Source organism: Bombina bombina, chromosome 10 (genome assembly GCF_027579735.1).
Source record: "Bombina bombina isolate aBomBom1 chromosome 10, aBomBom1.pri, whole genome shotgun sequence".
NCBI lineage: Eukaryota > Metazoa > Chordata > Amphibia > Anura > Bombinatoridae > Bombina > Bombina bombina.
The window spans coordinates 144,483,197-144,504,438 of record NC_069508.1 but is presented as its reverse complement, the minus strand read 5'-3'; the positions used below and the strand labels follow the sequence as shown (position 1 = coordinate 144,504,438).

Sequence of the window (21,242 nt, the reverse complement as noted above, 5' to 3'; positions counted from 1 at the left end):
AAATTTGGTGAATTTTGAACAATTCCTTCATGTTTTTTCGCAATTGCAGTAATAAAGTGTGTTCAGTTTAAAATTTAAAGTGACAGTAACGGTTTTATTTTAAAACGTTTTTTGTACTTTCTGATCAAGTTTATGCCTGTTTATCATGTCTGAACTACCAGATAGACTGTGTTCTGAATGTGGGGAAGCCAGAATTCCTATTCATTTAAATAAATGTGATTTATGTGATAATGACAATGATGCCCAAGATGATTCCTCAAGTGAGGGGAGTAAGCATGGTACTGCATCATTCCCTCCTTCGTCTACACGAGTCTTGCCCACTCAGGAGGCCCCTAGTACATCTAGCGCGCCAATACTCCTTACTATGCAACAATTAACGGCTGTAATGGATAATTCTGTCAAAAACATTTTAGCCAAAATGAACCCTTGTCAGCGTAAGCGTGGCTGCTCTGTTTTAGTTACTGAAGAGCATGACGACGCTGATATTAATATCTCTGAAGGGCCCCTAACCCAATCTGAGGGGGCCAGGGAGGTTTTGTCTGAGGGAGAAATTACTGATTTAGGGAACATTTCTCAGCAGGCTGAATCTGATATGATTACATTTAAATTTAAATTGGAACATCTCCGCATTTTGCTTAAGGAGGTATTATCCACTCTGGATGATTGTGAAAATTTAGTCATCCCAGAGAAACTATGTAAAATGGACAAGTTCCTAGAGGTGCCGGGGCTCCCAGAAGCTTTTCCTATACCCAAGCGGGTGGCGGACATTGTTAATAAAGAATGGGAAAGGCCCGGTATTCCTTTCGTCCCTCCCCCCATATTTAAAAAATTGTTTCCTATGGTCGACCCCAGAAAGGACTTATGGCAGTCAGTCCCCAAGGTCGAGGGAGCGGTTTCTACTTTAAACAAACGCACCACTATTCCAATAGAGGATAGTTGTGCTTTCAAAGATCCTATGGATAAAAAATTAGAAGGTTTGCTTAAAAAGATGTTTGTTCAGCAGGGTTACCTTCTACAACCCATTTCATGCATTGTCCCTGTCACTACTGCCGCATATTTCTGGTTTGATGAACTGCTTAAGGTGCTCGATAGTGACTCTCCTCCTTATGAGGAGATTATGGACAGAATCAATGCTCTCAAATTGGCTAATTCTTTCACTCTAGACGCCTCTTTGCAACTGGCTAAGTTAGCGGCTAAGAACTCTGGGTTTGCTATTGTGGCGCGCAGAGCGCTTTGGTTGAAATCTTGGTCGGCTGATGCGTCTTCCAAGAACAAGCTACTAAACATTCCTTTCAAGGGGAAAACGTTGTTTGGTCCTGACTTGAAAGAGATTATCTCTGATATCACTGGGGGTAAGGGCCACGCCCTTCCTCAGGATCGGCCTTTCAAGGCAAAAAATAGACCTAATTTTCGTCCCTTTCGTAAAAACGGACCAGCCCAAGGTGCTACGTCCTCTAAGCAAGAGGGTAATACTTCTCAGGCCAAGCCAGCTTGGAGACCAATGCAAGGCTGGAACAAGGGAAAGCAGGCCAAGAAACCTGCCACTGCTACCAAGACAGCATGAAATATTGGCCCCCGATCCGGGACCGGATCTGGGGGGGGGCAGACTCTCTCTCTTCGCTCAGGCTTGGGCAAGAGATGTTCTGGATCCTTGGGCGCTAGAAATAGTCTCCCAGGGTTATCTTCTGGAATTCAAGGGACTTCCCCCAAGGGGGAGGTTCCACAGGTCGCAGTTGTCTTCAGACCACATAAAAAGACAGGCGTTCCTACATTGTGTAGAAGACCTGTTAAAAATGGGAGTGATTCATCCTGTTCCATTAAGAGAACAAGGGATGGGGTTCTACTCCAATCTGTTCATAGTTCCCAAAAAAGAGGGAACGTTCAGACCAATCCTAGATCTCAAGATCTTAAACAAATTTCTCAAGGTCCCATCGTTCAAGATGGAAACCATTCGAACTATCCTTCCTTCCATCCAGGAAGGTCAATTCATGACCACGGTGGATTTAAAGGATGCGTATCTACATATTCCTATCCACAAGGAACATCATCGGTTCCTAAGGTTTGCATTCCTGGACAAACATTACCAGTTCGTGGCGCTTCCTTTCGGATTAGCCACTGCTCCAAGGATTTTCACAAAGGTACTAGGGTCCCTTCTAGCGGTGCTAAGACCAAGGGGCATTGCAGTAGTACCTTACCTGGACGACATTCTGATTCAAGCGTCGTCCCTTCCTCAAGCAAAGGCTCACACGGACATTGTCCTGGCCTTTCTCAGATCTCACGGCTGGAAAGTGAACGTGGAAAAGAGTTCTCTATCCCCGTCAACAAGGGTTCCCTTCTTGGGAACAATTATAGACTCCTTAGAAATGAGGATCTTTCTAACAGAGGCCAGAAAAACAAAGCTTCTGGACTCTTGTCGGATACTTCATTCCGTTCCTCTTCCTTCCATAGCTCAGTGCATGGAAGTGATCGGTTTGATGGTGGCGGCGATGGACATGGTTCCTTTTGCGCGCATTCATCTAAGACCATTACAACTGTGCATGCTCAGTCAGTGGAATGGGGACTATACAGACTTGTCTCCGAAGATACAAGTAAATCAGAGGACCAGAGACTCACTCCGTTGGTGGCTGTCCCTGGACAATCTGTCTCAAGGGATGATGTTCCACAGACCAGAGTGGGTCATTGTCACGACCGACGCCAGTCTGATAGGCTGGGGCGCGGTCTGGGGATCCCTGAAAGCTCAGGGTCTTTGGTCTCGGGAAGAATCTCTTCTACCGATAAATATTCTGGAACTGAGAGCGATATTCAATGCTCTCCAGGCCTGGCCCCAGCTTGCGAGGACCAGGTTCATACGGTTTCAATCAGACAACATGACGACTGTTGCGTACATCAACCATCAGGGGGGAACAAGAAGTTCCCTAGCGATGGAAGAAGTAACCAAAATTATTCTTTGGGCGGAGTCTCACTCCTGCCACCTGTCTGCTATCCACATCCCAGGAGTGGAAAATTGGGAAGCGGATTTTCTGAGTCGGCAGACATTGCATCCGGGGGAGTGGGAACTCCATCCGGAAATCTTTGCCCAAGTCACTCACCTGTGGGGCATTCCAGACATGGATCTGATGGCCTCTCGTCAGAACTTCAAAGTTCCTTGCTACGGGGCCAGATCCAGGGATCCCAAGGCGGCTCTAGTGGATGCACTAGTAGCACCTTGGACCTTCAAACTAGCTTATGTGTTCCCGCCATTTCCTCTCATCCCCAGGCTGATAGCCAGGATCAAGCAGGAGAGGGCGTCGGTGATCTTGATAGCTCCTGCGTGGCCACGCAGGACTTGGTATGCAGATCTGGTGAATATGTCATCGGCTCCACCTTGGAAGCTACCTTTGAGACGAGACCTTCTGGTTCAGGGTCCGTTCGAACATCCGAATCTGGTTTCACTCCAGCTGACTGCTTGGAGATTGAACGCTTGATTTTATCGAAGCGAGGATTCTCAGATTCTGTTATCGATACTCTTGTTCAGGCCAGAAAGCCTGTGACTAGAAAGATTTACCACAAAATTTGGAAAAAATATATCTGTTGGTGTGAATCTAAAGGATTCCCTTGGGACAAGGTTAAGATTCCTAGGATTCTATCCTTCCTTCAAGAAGGATTGGACAAAGGATTATCTGCTAGTTCCCTGAAGGGACAGATTTCTGCCTTGTCGGTATTACTTCACAAAAAGCTGGCAGCTGTGCCAGATGTTCAAGCCTTTGTTCAGGCTCTGGTTAGAATCAAGCCTGTTTACAAACCTTTGACTCCTCCTTGGAGTCTCAATTTAGTTCTTTCAGTTCTTCAGGGGGTTCCGTTTGAACCCTTACATTCCGTTGATATTAAGTTATTATCTTGGAAAGTTTTGTTTTTAGTTGCGATTTCTTCTGCTAGAAGAGTCTCAGAATTATCTGCTCTGCAGTGTTCTCCTCCTTATCTGGTGTTCCATGCAGATAAGGTGGTTTTACGTACTAAACCTGGTTTTCTTCCAAAAGTTGTTTCTAACAAAAACATTAACCAGGAGATTATCGTACCTTCTCTGTGTCCAAAGCCAGTTTCAAAGAAGGAACGTTTGTTGCACAATTTGGATGTTGTTCGCGCTCTAAAATTCTATTTAGATGCTACAAAGGATTTTAGACAAACATCTTCCCTGTTTGTTGTTTATTCAGGTAAAAGGAGAGGTCAAAAAGCAACTTCTACCTCTCTCTCTTTTTGGATTAAAAGCATCATCAGATTGGCTTACGAGACTGCCGGACGGCAGCCTCCCGAAAGAATCACAGCTCATTCCACTAGGGCTGTGGCTTCCACATGGGCCTTCAAGAACGAGGCTTCTGTTGATCAGATATGTAGGGCAGCGACTTGGTCTTCACTGCACACTTTTACCAAATTTTACAAGTTTGATACTTTTGCTTCTTCTGAGGCTATTTTTGGGAGAAAGGTTTTGCAAGCCGTGGTGCCTTCCATTTAGGTGACCTGATTTGCTCCCTCCCTTCATCCGTGTCCTAAAGCTTTGGTATTGGTTCCCACAAGTAAGGATGACGCCGTGGACCGGACACACCTATGTTGGAGAAAACAGAATTTATGTTTACCTGATAAATTTCTTTCTCCAACGGTGTGTCCGGTCCACGGCCCGCCCTGGTTTTTTTAATCAGGTCTGATATTTTATTTTCTTTAACTACAGTCACCACGGTACCATATGGTTTCTCCTATGCAAATATTCCTCCTTAACGTCGGTCGAATGACTGGGGTAGGCGGAGCCTAGGAGGGATCATGTGACCAGCTTTGCTGGGCTCTTTGCCATTTCCTGTTGGGGAAGAGAATATCCCACAAGTAAGGATGACGCCGTGGACCGGACACACCGTTGGAGAAAGAAATTTATCAGGTAAACATAAATTCTGTTTTCCGCCTCCCATCCACGAGAAGCCCAAAGCGAGGACTCCATCTTCATAGGGAGGAGAATATCCCTTAAGGGATGATGCCGGAAGGGCAACAACTGCCCTCAAGGGCCGAAGCTACCATCTAATGGGAAGAGATATTTCCAACACAAGTCCTAGAAGGACCCCCCTACAGTAGCTTGCCAAACAGAGGCACAGCCAACCCATTCGCCTGCCAAGCAGGGAATCCACGGGAACACTGGCAAGCTGACCAGGGGAAGGCAACCCTAAGGCGCACCAGAAATTGGACATCCAACGCCAGCAGCTGGGTTTGAACCAACCCCCCTTGAGGCTCAAGCCCCACGACTAACCACCAGAGGACATGGGCTACTCTGTGGCAAAAGAGATAAAAAAATACTCTGAAAACCTAGCCAGCCATGACCAGGTTAGGTAGATGGAGCAAAGTCATAGCTCAAGTTCCCACTATCGTGGAACATCCCGACCAGCCCAAATTTGATTATAAAAACGTATATTTTGTGCTGTTCTTCCCATGATTATTCCTGGCATTCTATTAGAATTCATATGATTCTTCAGTTTTTCACAGATTGGTTTAGATAAAGGATTATCTGCCAGTTCTTTGAAAGTACAAATCTCTGCCCTTTCTGTATTTCATAGGAAATTGCTAACCTTCCTGATAAGTTTTACAGGCTCCTCCTTTTGAGCATTTTCATAAATTGGACATAAAACTACTTTCATGAAAAGTGTTGTTTCTTTTGGCTAACTCTTCTGCTAGAAGAGTTTCTGAGTTGTCTGCTCTCTCTGGTGAGACTCCTTATCTAATTTTTCATCAAGATAAACTGGTTTTACAGACTACATTTAAATTTTAACCTAAAGTTGTTACCTCATACAACATTAATACACAACATTAATAGGGAAATTATCATTCCCTTCTTGTGTCCTAATACTAAAAATGCAGCTGAAAAAACTTTACATTCTTTGGATGTTGTAAGAGGATTGAAATATTATGTTGATGCTACTAAGGATTTCAGACAAACTTCTAGTCTGTTCTTTTTTTCTGGTCCTAAGAAAGGCCAGAAGGCCTCTGCTGTTTCTTTAGCTTCTTTATTGAAACTTGTGATTCACAAAGCTAATTTGGAGGCAGGTCAGCCTCTGCCTCAGAATTACTGCTCATTCTACTAGATCGGTTGCCACATCTTGGGCTTTCAAGAATGAGACTTCAGTTGATCAAATTTGCAAAGCGGCAACTTGGGCTTCTCTGCATACCTTTACAAAATTTTGCCATTTTGATGTTTTTGCTTTTGTGTCTCAGTTTGATAATTGTGCCTATATATTGAGTTTTGTTGTAAGACTTTTATTTTTAGGTTATGGATTTAATTTCTCAGCAAAAAAGACATTTTTATTTTATCTCTCCCTTTATTCTTACTCATGGACTTCCACATCCTGGGTATTATATTCCATATGTAACATCTTGTTGACTCTTGCCAACTATATGAAAGAAAACATAATTTATCTTACCCGATAAATTAATTTCTTTAATGGTGGCAAGAGTCCACGAGCCCCCATCCGTCTGGGGGTGTTTTTTGTTTAAAGCACATCTTTTTTCCTGCTCCTCATTGACTTTTACTGCTTTTTAAACACCTAACCACTTGGCTATTCGTAAAACTAAGGTATGAGTGAGGTGCTTTTTTTTTTTCTTTAATGTAATTGGCAAGAGTCCATGAGCTAGTGACGTATGGGATATACAATCCTACCAGGAGGGGCAAAGTTTCCCAAACCTCAAAATGCCTATAAATACACCCCTCACCACACCCACAATTTAGTTTTACAAACTTTGCCTCCTATGGAGGTGGTGAAGTAAGTTTGTGCTTGATTTTCTTCTGTGATATGCGCTTCTCAGCATTTTGAAGCCCGATTCCTCTGAGTACAGTGAATGTCAGAGGGATGTGAAGGGAGTATCACCTATTGAATTGTATGGTTTTCCTCGCGGGAAATCTTTTCATAGGTTCTCTGTTATCGGTCGTAGAGATTCATCTCCTACCTCCCTTTTCAGATCAACGATATACTCTCATATTCCATTACCTTTACTGATAACTGTTTCAGTACTGGTTTGGCTATCTGCTATATGTGGATGGGTGTCTTTCGGTAACAATGTTTTTATTCCTTAAAGACACAGCTATGGTTTGGCACTTTATGTATTAATGTAAAGTTCTAAATATATGTATTTTACTTATATTTGCCGTGAGTCAGGTTTATGTATGTTTCATTTTGCAGACTATCAGTTTCAAAATTGGGGAAAAACATATTTAGGAAGTTATTTTTTCTTACCTGGGGTATAGTCTTTTCTTCAAAATTGACTCTCCGTTATTTTTCACGGGCAAAATTTAGGCTCGCAAGGCCGCAAAATGCTAATATTTATTGCGTCATTCTTGGCGCGAGAATTTTTTGCCGCAAAGGTTCGTTCGGTGACGCAAATTCATCATTTCCGGCGTCTTGGTTAACGCCAGGTTTTCCTTGCACAAGGTTGCATCTGCTATGAGTTGCGTCATTTACGGATGTTAATGCCAAAAAAAAATTGTTTTGCGTTGCGCGTCATACTTGGCGCCAAATAATTTTATTATTTAAACCCCACTTCCTATATGCCTCTTGCCTTTTTCTATGCTCAGAGGACTATGCTGTTTGCATTTGTTTCCCCATTCCTGAAACTGCCATATAAGGAAATTGATAATTTTGCTTTATATGTTGTTTTTTTCTCTTACATTTACAAGATGTCTCAATCTGATCCTGTCTCAGAAACCACTGTTGGATTCCTGCTGCCTGATAACGGTTCTACCAAAGATAAGTGTATCTGTTGTAAATTGGCGGAGATTATATCTCCAGCTGTAGTATGTAACAGTTGTCATGATAAGCTTTTACATGCAGAGAATGTATCCATCAGTACTAGTACAATGCCTGTTGTTCCTTCAACATCTAATGTACATGATATCCCTGTGAATATAAAAGATTTTATTGCTGATGCGATTCAGAGGGCTTTGTCTGCCATTCAGCCTTCTAATAAATGTAAAAGGTCTTTTAAAACTTCTCATAAAGACGATGAATTTTCAAATGACCGAAAACATACTGAATTATCCTCCTCCTGATGAGGATCTATCTGATTTAGAAGATCCTACCTCAGATATTGACACTGACAAATCTACTTATCTCTTTCAGGTGGAGTATATTCGTTCCTTGTTGAAAGAAGTGTTAATTACTTTGGATATTGAGGAAACTTGTCCTCTTGATATTAAAACTAGTAAACATTTAAATTCTGTTTATAAACCTCCTGTGGTTACTCCAGAGGTTTTTTTCATTCCCTGATGCTATTTCTGATATTTCAAAGGAATGGAATAGGCCTGGTACTTCTTTTATTCCTCATTCTAGGTTTAAAAAGTTGTATCCTTTACCAGCAGCCAGATTGGAGTTTTGGGGAAAAAAATCCCCAGAGTTGATGGGGCTATTTCTACTCTTGCCAAACGTACTACTATCCCTATGGAAGATAGTACTTCCTTTTAAGGATCCTTTAGATAGGAAACTTTAATCTTATCTAAGGAAAGCTTATTTATTTTCTGGCTATCTTCTCAGCCCTGCAATTTCTATAGCTGATGTTGCAGCTGCATCAACCTTCTGGTTGGAAAGCTTAGAGCAACAGGAAACAAATTCTGATTTCTTTCATGTAATTAGCAAGAGTCCATGAGCTAGTGACGTATGGGATATACATTCCTACCAGGAGGGGCAAAGTTTCCCAAACCTCAAAATGCCTATAAATACACCCCTCACCACACCCACAAATCAGTTTTGCAAACTTTGCCTCCTGTGGAGGTGGTGAAGTAAGTTTGTGCTAGATTCTACGTTGATATGCGCTCCGCAGCAGGTTGGAGCCCGGTTTTCCTCTCAGCGTGCAGTGAATGTCAGAGGGATGTGAAGAGAGTATTGCCTATTTGAATTCAATGATCTCCTTCTACGGGGTCTATTTCATAGGTTCTCTGTTATCGGTCGTAGAGATTCATCTCTTACCTCCCTTTTCAGATCGACGATATACTCTTATATATACCATTACCTCTACTGATTCTCGTTTCAGTACTGGTTTGGCTTTCTACTACATGTAGATGAGTGTCCTGGGGTAAGTAAGTCTTATTTTCTGTGACACTCTAAGCTATGGTTGGGCACTTTTATATAAAGTTCTAAATATGTGTTTAAACATTTATTTGCCTTGATTCAGGATGTTCAACGTTCCTTATTTTCAGACAGTCAGTTTCATATTTGGGATAATGCATATGAATAATTCAATTTTTTCTTACCTTAAAATTTGACTTTTTTTCCTGTGAGCTATTAGGCTCGCGGAGGCTGAAAATGCTTCATTTTATTGCGTCATTCTTGGCGCGGACTTTCTTGGCGCAAAAATCTTCTTGTCATTTCCGGCGTCATACGTGTCGCCGGAAGTTGCGTCATTTTTTTGACGTTTTTGCGCCAAAAAATGTCGGCGTTACCGGATGTGGCGCCAAAAGCATTTAGGCGCCAAATAATGTGGGCGGCTTTTTTGGTGCTAAAAAATTTGAGCGTCATTGTTGTCTCCACAATATTTAAGTCTCATTATTTATTGCTTCTGGTTGCTAGAAGCTTGTTCATTGGCATTTTTTTCCCATTCCTGAAACTGTCATTTAAGGAATTTGATCAATTTTGCTTTATATGTTGTTTTTTCTATTACATATTGCAAGATGTCTCAGATGGACTCTGAATCAGAAGCCACTTCTGGAAAAACGCTTAACTGAGTTTCAGTTCTACCAAAACTAAGTTCATTTATTTTAAATGTTATAAATGTTTATCTTTAGCTATGGTTTGTATTAAGTTATTATGTTATACTTTTACATGCGGAATCCATTAGTATTTATGCTTTATATATTTTCTTTTCTTACAAGAAATATTTAGAAGACTTATAAGAAATATTTTTCTGATTCTATGTTAAAGGCTTTGTCTGACTTCGTGCCTTCTAATAAAATTTTTAGGTCTTTTTCACTTCTTTTTTAATTATTGAAGTTTCAAATGACCAACAACATACTGATTTATCCTTCTCTGATGATGATTTATCTCATTCAGAATATCCTTCATCAGATATTGACACTAACAAATCTACTTTTTTATTATTTTTCGATTATTAAAGTACATTTGTTCTTTGTTGAAAAGGTGTTGATTATTTTGGATATTAAGGTAACTAGTTCTTTAAGACTAGCTGACATTATTTCTGCCCATTTATTTCTTCTGTGTTTTCACAGGTTTTCTTTCCAATTCCCTATACTAGGGAATGGAATAGGCTGAGAATTTTCTTTTATTCCTTCTTAAAACTATATTCTTTGCCAGCAGTTAAACTCAATTTGGAGGGTTCTCCAATTTTTTGGGACTATTTCTAATTCTACTAATTATGCTATTGTTTCTATAGCAAAATAGTATTTATTTTCCTTTAGATAGTTGTATCTTATTTATGGAAAATTATTTAGTTTCAGGTACTTTTCTTGGTCCTGTGATTTATTTGGATATTGCAATTGCTTCATTTTCTCTGTTTACTTTAAGATCAAGTATCAGATTATGATTTATTTTAGCATTGTTAAAGGGACAACATTTACTAGACTAGGTGCTGTTGCATTTGTCTTGTTGTTTTGCATTTATTGATTATGCAAGTCCACTGTATTGGCTGGTCTTTTAAACTGGACTATCATGCTAATAATTTCATTTGTGTCTTCATTTTATTGAATATTTTCGCAAATGAGGGTTAATCTATGTCTTTAGCTTTTTTAGCTAGAAGAATTTTGTGATTTTTTTTAAAAAAAACCTAAAAAAAAAACCCCATATTTCTTTAGTTCTAAGATAATCAATTATTTGTTTTATAATTGGATTCAATTCTTAACTGTTACTCTGGGCTAAAAGGTTGAGTTCTAAGACTAAAACTTTAAGCTTATACTGGTTTGGTTGTTCTTATTAAGGAACAAATTCCTGAGTTCTTTCCCAAGTAACATGTCTATAATTGGAGTTCGAAATCGGCTCCCTAATTTTGCGATGTACGTGCCGTATTCCAGCTTGGCTGCTAAGGGGCAGGTTAAGGCTTCTTTGAAATTTATTTTGTCCAAATTTCTTTGATTTTATTCCAGTAAGGCTAACACTTTCTTTAACTGTGTTTCTGTCCTATATATTTTGAGTACTGTTGAAGCATGGCTGGGCACCCATGGGGTTCAAGCGCTGCTCAGACCTGGTATCTTCTGGGGTATTTCTTCCAGTTCCTTTTGAGGAACCGGGTTTTGGAGTTTTATTCAAACTATTTTGCCTTTTTATGGTCATTGATAGCATTATTTGTTTTCATTAGATACAATAAATGCATATTTTCATTTTTCTGTTTTCATTCAGATTATTTTCTGAGGATGCGGAATCTCATATGATTCACTTACTCTTCAGGACATAGTTAGAGGATCTTCTTTTCAAAAGCTCTTGATTCCTCACACAAGGGTCACCTTTTTTAGGTTTCCAGATAGTTTGTGTCATTGTCCTTGTCTCTATCAGACAAGGGATAATGTTATTGGGTTCCGTCTATCGGTACCTTTAGTCTCTATTATTTCCTTCAGTTGCTATATATGCATAGAAGTTTTAGGTCTTATGGCCACAGCATTGGATTCAATTCCCTTTGCTCATTTTCACTAGTAAGAACCTTTCCAGTCTTTTATAAGTGTTGTTTCTTCAAGAACATGGTTGGAGGATCAATTTACCAAAAAGTTTGTTTGATTCCTCAGACAAGGGTAACCTTTTTAGGTTTCCTGATAGATTCAGTGTTCTTGATTCTGTCTCTGACGGACAAGAGGCGTCTGAAATTGGTTTCAGCTTATCGAAACCTTCAGTCTCAATCTTTCCCTTCGGTAGCCTTATGCATGGAAATTCTAGGTCTTATGACTGCTGCATTGGACGCGATCCCCTTTGCTCGTTTTCACATGCGACCTCTTCAGCTCTGTATGCTGAACCAGTGGTGCAGGGATTATACAAAGATATCTCAATATCTTTTAAACCGATTGTTCGACACTCTCTGACGTGGTGGACAGACCACCATCGTTTAGTTCAGGGGGCTTCTTTTGTTCTTCCAACCTAGACTGTGATCTCAACAGATGCAAGTCTGACAGGTTGGGGAGCTGTATGGGGGTTTCTGAGAGCACAAGGGGTTTGGGAATCTCAGGAGGCGAGATTACCAATCAACATTTTTGGAACTCTGTGCAATTTTCAGAGCTCTTCAGTCTCTAAAGAGAGAGTCGTTCATTTGTTTCTAGACGGACGATGTCACAACCGTGGCATATGTCAATCATCAAGGAGGAACTCACAGTCCTCTGGCTATGAAAGAAGTCTCTCGAATACTTGTATGGGCGGAATCCAGCTCCTGTCTAATTTCTGCGGTTCATATCCCAGGTATAGACAATTGGGAAGCGGATTATCTCAGTCGCGAAACGCTACATCCGGGCGAATGGTTTCTTCACCCAGAGGTATTTCTTCAGATTGTTCAAATATGGGGACTTCCAGAAATAGATCTGATGGCTTCTCATCTAAACAAGAAGCTTCCCAGGTATCTGTCCAGATCCAGGGATCCTCAGGCGGAAGCAGTGGATGCATTGTCACTTCCTTGGAAGTATCATCCTGCTTATATCTTATAGTTCTTTTTCCAAGATTCTAAAGGAACGTTCGTTTATTCTGCTGGTGGCTCCAGCATGGCCTCACAGGTTTTGGTATGCGGATCTTGTCCGGATGGCCACTTGCCAACCGTGGACTCTTCCGTTAAGACCAGACCTTCTATCGCAAGGTCCTTTTTTCCATCAGGTTCTCAAATCCTTAAATTTGAAGGTATGGAGATTGAACGCTTGATTCTCAGTCATAGAGGTTTCTCTGACTCTGTAATTAATACTATGTTACAGGCTCGTAAAACTGTATCTAGGAAGATATATTATCGAGTCTGGAAGATTTACATTTCTTGGTGTTTTTCTCATCATTTTTCTTGGCATTCTTTTAGAATTCCTAGAATTTTACAGTTTCTTCAGGATGGTTTGGATAAGGTTTGTCTGCAAGTTCCTTGAAAGGTCAAATCTCTGCTCTTTCTGTTCTTTTTCACAGAATGATTGCTAGTCTTCCTGATATTCATTGTTTTGTACAAGCTTTGGCTCTTATAAAACCTGTTATTAAGTCAATCTCTCCTCCTTGGAGTTTGAATTTGGTTCTGGGGGCTCTTCAAGCTCCTCCGTTTGAACCTATGCATTCGCTGGACATTAAATTACTTTCTTGGAAAGTTTTGTTTCTTTTGGCCATCTCTTCTGCTAGAAGAGTTTCTGAATTATCTGCTCTTTCTTGTGAGTCTCCTTTTCTGATTTTTCATCAGGATAAGGCGGTGTTGCGAACTTCTTTTAAATTTTTACCTAAGGTTGTGAATTCTAACAACATTAGTAGAGAAATTGTGGTTCCTTCATTGTATCCTAATCCTAAGAATTCTAAGGAAAAGTAGTTGCATTCTTTGGATGTAGTTAGAGCTTTGAAATATTATGTTGAAGCTACTAAGGATTTCCGAAAGACTTCTAGTCTATTTGTTATCTTTTCTGGTTCTAGGAAAGGTCAGAAGGCTTCTGCCATTTCTTTGGCATCTTGGTTGAAATCTTTAATTCATCATGCCTATGTCGAGTCGGGTAAAACTCCGCCTCAAAGGATTACAGCTCATTCTACTAGGTCAGTTTCTACTTCCTGGGCGTATAGGATTGAAGCTTCAGTTGATCAGATTTGCAAAGCAGCCACTTGGTCTTCTTTGCATACTTTTACTAAATTCTACCATTTTGATGTGTTTTCTTCTTCTGAAGCAGTTTTTGGTAGAAAAGTACTTCAGGCAGCTGTTTCAGTTTGATTCTTCTGCTTATAATTTCAGTTTTTTTCATTATAAGATTTAAACTTTATTTTGGGTGTGGATTTTTTTCAGCGGAATTGGCTGTCTTTATTTTATCCCTCCCTCTCTAGTGACTCTTGCGTGGAAGATCCACATCTTGGGTAGTCATTATCCCATACGTCACTAGCTCATGGACTCTTGCTAATTACATGAAAGAAAACATAATTTATGTAAGAACTTACCTGATAAATTCATTTCTTTCATATTAGCAAGAGTCCATGAGGCCCACCCTTTTTTGTGGTGGTTATGATTTTTTTGTATAAAGCACAATTATTCCAATTCCTTATTTTTTATGCTTTCGCACTTTTTTCTTATCACCCCACTTCTTGGCTATACGTTAAACTGATTTGTGGGTGTGGTGAGGGGTGTATTTATAGGCATTTTGAGGTTTGGGAAACTTTGCCCCTCCTGGTAGGAATGTATATCCCATACGTCACTAGCTCATGGACTCTTGCTAATATGAAAGAAATTAATTTATCAGGTAAGTTCTTACATAAATTATGTTTTTTCTAGCATTGTTCGCTTGCTTCAACATGCTAATCATTTTATCTATGATGCTATTTTTAATATCAAAATTGATGTTAAATCTATGTCTTTAGCTATTTTAGCTAGAAGAGCTTTGTGGCTCAAATATTGTAATGCTGACATGGTATCTAAGTCTAGATTACTATCTCTTTCTTTCCAAGGTAACAATTTATTTGGTTCTCAGTTGGATTCCATTATTTCAACTGTCACTGGGGGGAAGGGAGGTTTTTTTACCTCAGAATAAAAGATCTAAAGGAAAATCTAAAGCTTCTAATCGTTTTTGTTCCTTTCGACAGATTAAGGAACAGAAACCAAATCCTTCCCCCAAGGAGTCTGGTTCCAATTGGAAGCCTTCTTCATGTTGGAATAAATCCAAGCCTTTTAAGAAACCAAAGCCAGCCAACAAGTCTGCATGGTGGTGCGGCCCTCATTCTAGTTAAGCTTGTGGGGGGCAGATTACATTTTTTTCCAGAACATTTGGGCAGATTCTGTCCAAAATCATTGGATTCAGAGCATTGTCTCTCAAGGGTATCAAATAGGATTCAGAATGAGACCTACTGTGAGAAGATTTTTTTCTCTCATGAGTTCCAGCAAATCTAGTGAAGGCTCAGGCTTTTTCTGAAGTGTGTTTCAGATCTAGAGCTTTCAGGGGTAATTATACCATTTCAGTTTCAGGAACAGGGTCTGAGGTTTTATTTATATCCATTGTCCCAAAGAAAGAAATTTAATTCAGGCCATTTCTGGATCTGAACATTTTGAACCGTTTTGTAATAGTGTCAACTTTCAAAATGGTGACTATAAGGACTATTCTGCCTTTTGTTCAGCGAGGTCATTATATGTCCACGATAGACTTACAGGATGCATATCTTCATATTCCGATTCATCCAGATCACTATCGGTTTCTGAGATTCTCTTTTCTAGACAAGCATTACCAATTTGTCGCTCTTCCATTTGGCCTAGCGACAGCTCCAATAATTTTTTCAAAGGTTCTCGGTGCCCTACTCTCTGTAATCAGAGAACAGGGTATTGCGGTGTTTCCTTATTTGGACAATATCTTGGTACTAGCTTAGTCTTTACATTCTGCCGAATCTCACACAAATTAACTAGTGTTGTTTCTTCAAAGACATGGTTGGAGGATCAATTTACCAAAAAGTTCCTTGATTCCTTAGACAAGGGTCACCTTTTTAGATATCCAGATAGATTCAGTGTCCATGACTCTGTCTCTAACAGACAAGAGACAAATAAAATTGGTTCAGCTTGTCGGAACCTTCAGTTTCAGTCATTCCTTTCAGTGGCTTTGTGCATAGAAGTTTTAGGTCTCGTGACTGCAGCATCAGACGTGATCCCGTTTGCTCATTTTCATATGAGACCTCTCCAGCTTTGTATGCTGAATCAATGGTGCAGGGATTATACAAAGATATCACAATTAATATCCTTAAATCCCAATGTTCGAGACTCTGACTTGGAAATCTCAAGAGGCGAGGTTACCAATATATATTAGAACTCCGTGCTATTTTCAGGGCTCTTCAGGTTTGGCCTCTATTGAAGAGAGAACCATTCATTTGTTTTCAGATGGACAATGTCACAACTGTGGCATATGTCAATCATCAGGGTGGGACTCGCAGTCCCCAAGCTATGAAAGAAGTATCTTGGATTCTTGCTTGGGCGGAATCCAGCTCTTGTCTAATTTCTGCGGTACATATCTCAGGTGTAGACAATTGGAAAGCGGATTATCTCAGCCATCCAGATGTGTTTTTTTCAGATTGTTCAGAGGTGGGGTCTTCCAGAAATAGAAATGATGGATTCCCATCTGAACAAGAAACTTCACAGGTACCTGTCCAGGGAGCCTCAGGTGGAGTCGGTGGATGCGTTGGCAATTCCTTGGTTTTACCAACCTGCTTATATCTTCCCACCTCTAGTTCTTCTTCCAAAAGTGATCTCTAAGATCATCATGGAACATTAGTTTGTGTTTCTGGTAGCACCAGCATGGCCTCACAGGTTCTGGTATGCGGACTTTGTCCGAATGTCCAGTTGTCAACCATGGCCACTTCCTTTAAGACCAGATCTTCTGTCTCAAGGACCGTTTTTCCATCAGGATCTGAAATCATTAAATTTGAAGGTATGGAAATTGAACGCTTAGTGCTTAGTCAGAGGTTTCTCTGACTCAATGATTGATACTATGTTACAGGCTCATAAATCTGTTTCTAGGAAGATTTATTATCGAGTTTGGAAGACTTATATTTCATGGTATTCTTTTCATAAATTCTCCTGGCATTCTTTTAGAATTCCTAGAATTTTACAGTTTCTTCAGGATGGTTTGGATAAAGGTTTGTCTGCAAGTTCCTTGAAGGGAAAAATCTCTGCTCTTCCTGTTTTATTTCACAGAAAGATTGCTAAGCTTCCTGATATTCATTATTTTGCGCAGGCTTTGGCCCGTATCAAGCCTGTCATTAAATCAATCTCTCCTCCTTGGATTATAAATTTGGTCCTGAGAGCTTTACAGGCTCCTCCCTTTGAGCCTATGCATTCTTTGGATATGAAACTACTTTCTTGGAAAGTGTTGTTCCTTTTGGCTATCTCTTCTGCTAGAAGAGTTTCTGAATTGTCTGCTCTTTCTTTTGAGTCACCTTTTCTGATTTTCCATCAGGATAAGGCAGTTTTGCGGACTTCATTTAAAATTTTACCTAATGTTGTCAATTCTAACAACATTAATAGGGAAATTGTTGTCCCCTCTTTGTGTCCTAATACTAAGAATTATTTGGAGAGATCCTTACATTCTCTGGATGTTGTAAGAGCTTTGAAATATTATGTTGAAGCTACTAAAGATTTCAGGAAGACTTCTAGTCTATTTGTTGTCTTTTCTGGTTCTAGGAAAGGTCTAAAAGCTTCTGCCATTTCCTTGGCATCTTGGTTAAAGCTTTTGATTCATAAGGCTTATGTGGAGTCAGGTCAGGCCCCGCCTCAGAGAATCACAGCTCATTCTACTAGATCAGTCTCCACTTTGTGGGCTTTTAAGAATGAAGCTTCAGTTGATCAGATTTGTAAAGCAGCGACTTGGTCTTCTTTGCATACATTTACTAAATTCTACCGTTTTGATGTATTTGCCTCTTCGGAAGCAGTTTTTGGTAGAAAAGTTCTTCAGGCAGCTGTTTCAGTTTGATTCCTCTGCTTATGTTTTAAGTTTTTTTCTTTTCAATTATAAGAAAAACTTATTCTTTTGGTTGTGGATTTAATTTTTCAGCGGAAATGGCTGTTTTTATTTTATCCCTCCCTCTCTAGTGACTCTTCTGTGGAGTTCCACATCTTGGGTATTACTATCCTATATGTCACTAGCTCATGGACTCTTGACAATTACATGAAAGAAAACATAATTTATGTAAGAACTTACCTGATAAATTAATTTCTTTCATATTGGCAAGAGTCCATGAGACCCACCCTTTTTATGGTGGTTATGTTTTTTTGTATAAAGCGCAATTCTATTTCCAGTTCCTTTTTTGATGCTTTTTACTCCTTTTTCTATCACCCCACTTCTTGGCTATTTGTTAAACTGAATTGTGGGTGTGGTGAGGGGTGTATTTATAGGCATTTTGAGGTTTGTTAAACTTTGCCCCTCCTTGGTAGGATTGTATATCCCATACGTCACTAGCTCATGTACTCTTGCCAATATGAAAGAAATGAATTTATCAGGTAAGTTCTTACATAAATTATGTTTTTTATAGGCTTTTGAGGTTTGGGAAACTTTGCCTCCTCCTGGTAGGAATGTATATCCCAGACGCAACAGCTTGTGGACTCTCACCACCATTAAAGAAATAAATTTTTCAGGTAAGATATCAATTATGGTTTTGCTTCTTTTTTTATTAATATGCAGATTCGAAAAAATGTCTTAAATACTGACTTTTAATGTCCTTTTAAAAAGTGTATATTTAAAGCTGTATCCAATACTTTTGTTAAAAATAAGACATTGACTGACTTGTTTGTTTTCTTTTTAGATATTCCAGTGTTTCCAACAATCACAGCTACAGTAACTTTTCAAGAGTTTCGTTACGGAGAATTTGATGAATCCATTTTTACAGTACCTGATGACTACAAAGAAGACCCAAGTCGTTTTCCTGACTTGTAGCTGTCCAAGACTTTTCTGCAACAATCTTTAAAGGATTAATGTAGAGTAATTGCTAATAGGGCAAATTAATCTGAGGTCCTATAATTCAGTTAAGGGAAGATATTCCTAAAAGACAAAATACTCCAATACAGCATGCTCAAGGATCCATCATCTCTTGGCTACAAGAATGTTTCGGTGGCACTGGGGGGTTTTGGAGAATAAATGTACCCCCCCCCCTTTTTCGGTTTTTCAGTTCCATTCAAAGAAAATCTTGGCAAACTTAATGCTCTATCCAGTTTTTACTTTAATTCAATTATACATTTTGAATCGTCTCTGAACGCACAACATTTTCACCCTGTGACACTGTAGAGTCCTTGTTAGGTATAGAAAATACACTTCTAAGTATCAAAGCAATTATTAAACAGTTGCCAAAGCCAAATACTGTAAAAAAACAAACAAAAAAACCCCCATACAAATGCTTACCATGGAGGGAGAGGTGATTTCTTAAAGCACTAAATAATGTTTGTGTAGTGCTTGGTATATTTGTACCCAAGATGTATTTTTCATTTCTTTTAAATGCATTTTTTTAATTGAATTTTTCCCTTATGTTTCAAACACATTTAATACTTTTGTGAGTTCCACATTACTAGTTATGAATATATCACCATTGATTGTCTAGTTGGTTTTATACAGCAGTGCAGTTAAATGGATAATGCCCATGTGCTACATATACAATGGAATGTGTGAAATAGATATCGGATGTATTTTTCTTTGGTGGTTCTTGTAATTGTGCAATGCCTCTCACAGCTTTTTTTTTTAAATGCTTTAACTGGAGTATTTTCCATACTTACTCTGTTTTTAAAATCCTATTGTGCACATATTGTAGTAAGTCACAGACAATCTAAATATATGTGCATGTAAGGCACTTTGTGCTTTCTTTTTATCTTTTCTTTTTTTCTTTTATTGTGATATGATAATATAGAAGATTAGGAGGGCTGTGTACTTTTAATATCAACTTCGATCCCACCACAAAGAAAATATAAGCACAGTGAAATGGAAACCTTCCTTCTCCTGGTAACATTGTTTATTTAGTCTTTTGGTTTCAAACATGAAAAAAAATATTTTCCTTCTCTCTCTTTGTAGAACTTGGATTATACATTATACCTTTTTTTGAGATTCATCTGTTGGCCAATGTTTATAGTAATTAATCTTGAGAAATTAGTTATAAAAAGCAAATGCAGTATCAAGTGGTATAGAGCTTGCTGCGTTTAGGAACTTTTTTGTCTTTTTTTTATAGTTGGGAGATAACTATTTAGGGCAACTTGCTGTGCTCATCACTGTAATGTTTATCTAAAATGTACATTACTGACACTTCAATCATTTTTTTTTTCTTTTTTTACTAGTAGCATTGGGGTAATTATGGTATTTTATACTTTAGCAGAATACCTGAAAAGATGTCCTTAAACAAATGACAATTTTGTCTGAAGGAGAGAAACATGCTTACCCACATTCAGTAAACTTTATAAATCTTGAATGCAAAGTAAAATCACTTTTATTATTTTTTTGGTGCTGGCAGGGCCTGCATTTCATTTCAGTAAGTTCTGGGTTCTTACTGTATTAAAGAAACTGAAAGGACATATATGTTATATGTAAGTTTTACATTTTTTTGTACACCTGTTGCATCATGGGTCATTTGAAGTGCTGCTATTCAGGTCTTCCACAGCTTTTAATAAAAGGGAATACAGTTTTCTTTACCATATGTCAAAGAACATATTGTATCAAATCAACATTGTATAGGCATTTTTACTGGAAGTTGTAGACACTTTTGTTTTGTAAACAAAAACAATGTTGTTTATTATTACTGGATTTAGTATCCAACGTTGGTTCATTTAAAACGACGGCAAAACTGTTTTCATTCCTGCTACCACTGTTTGTTTAATGCAAGTTCTTTCAAGTTTAAGCCACCTGTTTACCAATAATATATTGTTTTCAACATGCATTTTTGTAAAATACAAGAGACTGATTTAATCAAAACGAATTGCATATTTGGTTTGTATTGTTTGTTGCCATGCTTTGTTCTAATAATTTTAAGCTGTTTTCTTATTTGTTTTATACACATTACAATGTTTAATTGAAATGTAATGAAATCGGTGGCGAAGTCAAGTCACTTGTAAAAGTTAGTCTTGAAAGGTGATAAGTATATGAAGCGGAACACGTTGGATTTGCAAAATAATCCACCCTAACATTGTAGTAAGAATTGATATAAATGTTTTATAAAATAATTTATAATTAAAAGTGAATGTGATCTTATTTATTCTTCTCTGTATAGATCCAGGCATGTCTATTGAATATATATTTACTTCTCCATGCTCTGTGTATATCCGGTAGCAAAGCTTACATTTATTACCAGCATTTAAATTTGGAATTTCTATGCTTTTTAAACATTTTAATTGGGAGCTTAAACTCTGGCATTGATGTAAAGTTTTGTGCCATTGTTTTTTCCTAATTTTTGTTTTTTTATTGAAAAAAATGTGTGTGTAGTGTATATGCTGTGTGTATGGTCTGTCTTCTACATATATAAATACATGCTACATGAAACCACTACAGTTACGCACTACCCTCTAGGCTACAGCAACCATACAAGTCAATATGAGACGACCCTCAAACCAAATCACTTCTGAGCATGTCTTCACTTTTTTTTTTTTTTTTTAAAGCAGGTTGT

General features: G+C 38.7%; 1 protein-coding gene across 1 annotated transcript in view; it reads left to right on the top strand.

The window, feature by feature from the left end:
- ANKRD13C (ankyrin repeat domain 13C) overlaps positions 1 to 20,815 on the top strand; it is a 373,770-nt gene extending 352,955 nt beyond the window's left edge. The window contains exon 13 of the mRNA XM_053693358.1: positions 18,411 to 20,815. Within this exon, the coding sequence (XP_053549333.1) occupies positions 18,411 to 18,541 (131 nt within the window). The 3' untranslated portion in view covers positions 18,542 to 20,815. The remainder of the gene's footprint in view (positions 1 to 18,410) is intronic.
- The last annotated feature ends 427 nt before the right edge of the window (positions 20,816 to 21,242 follow it).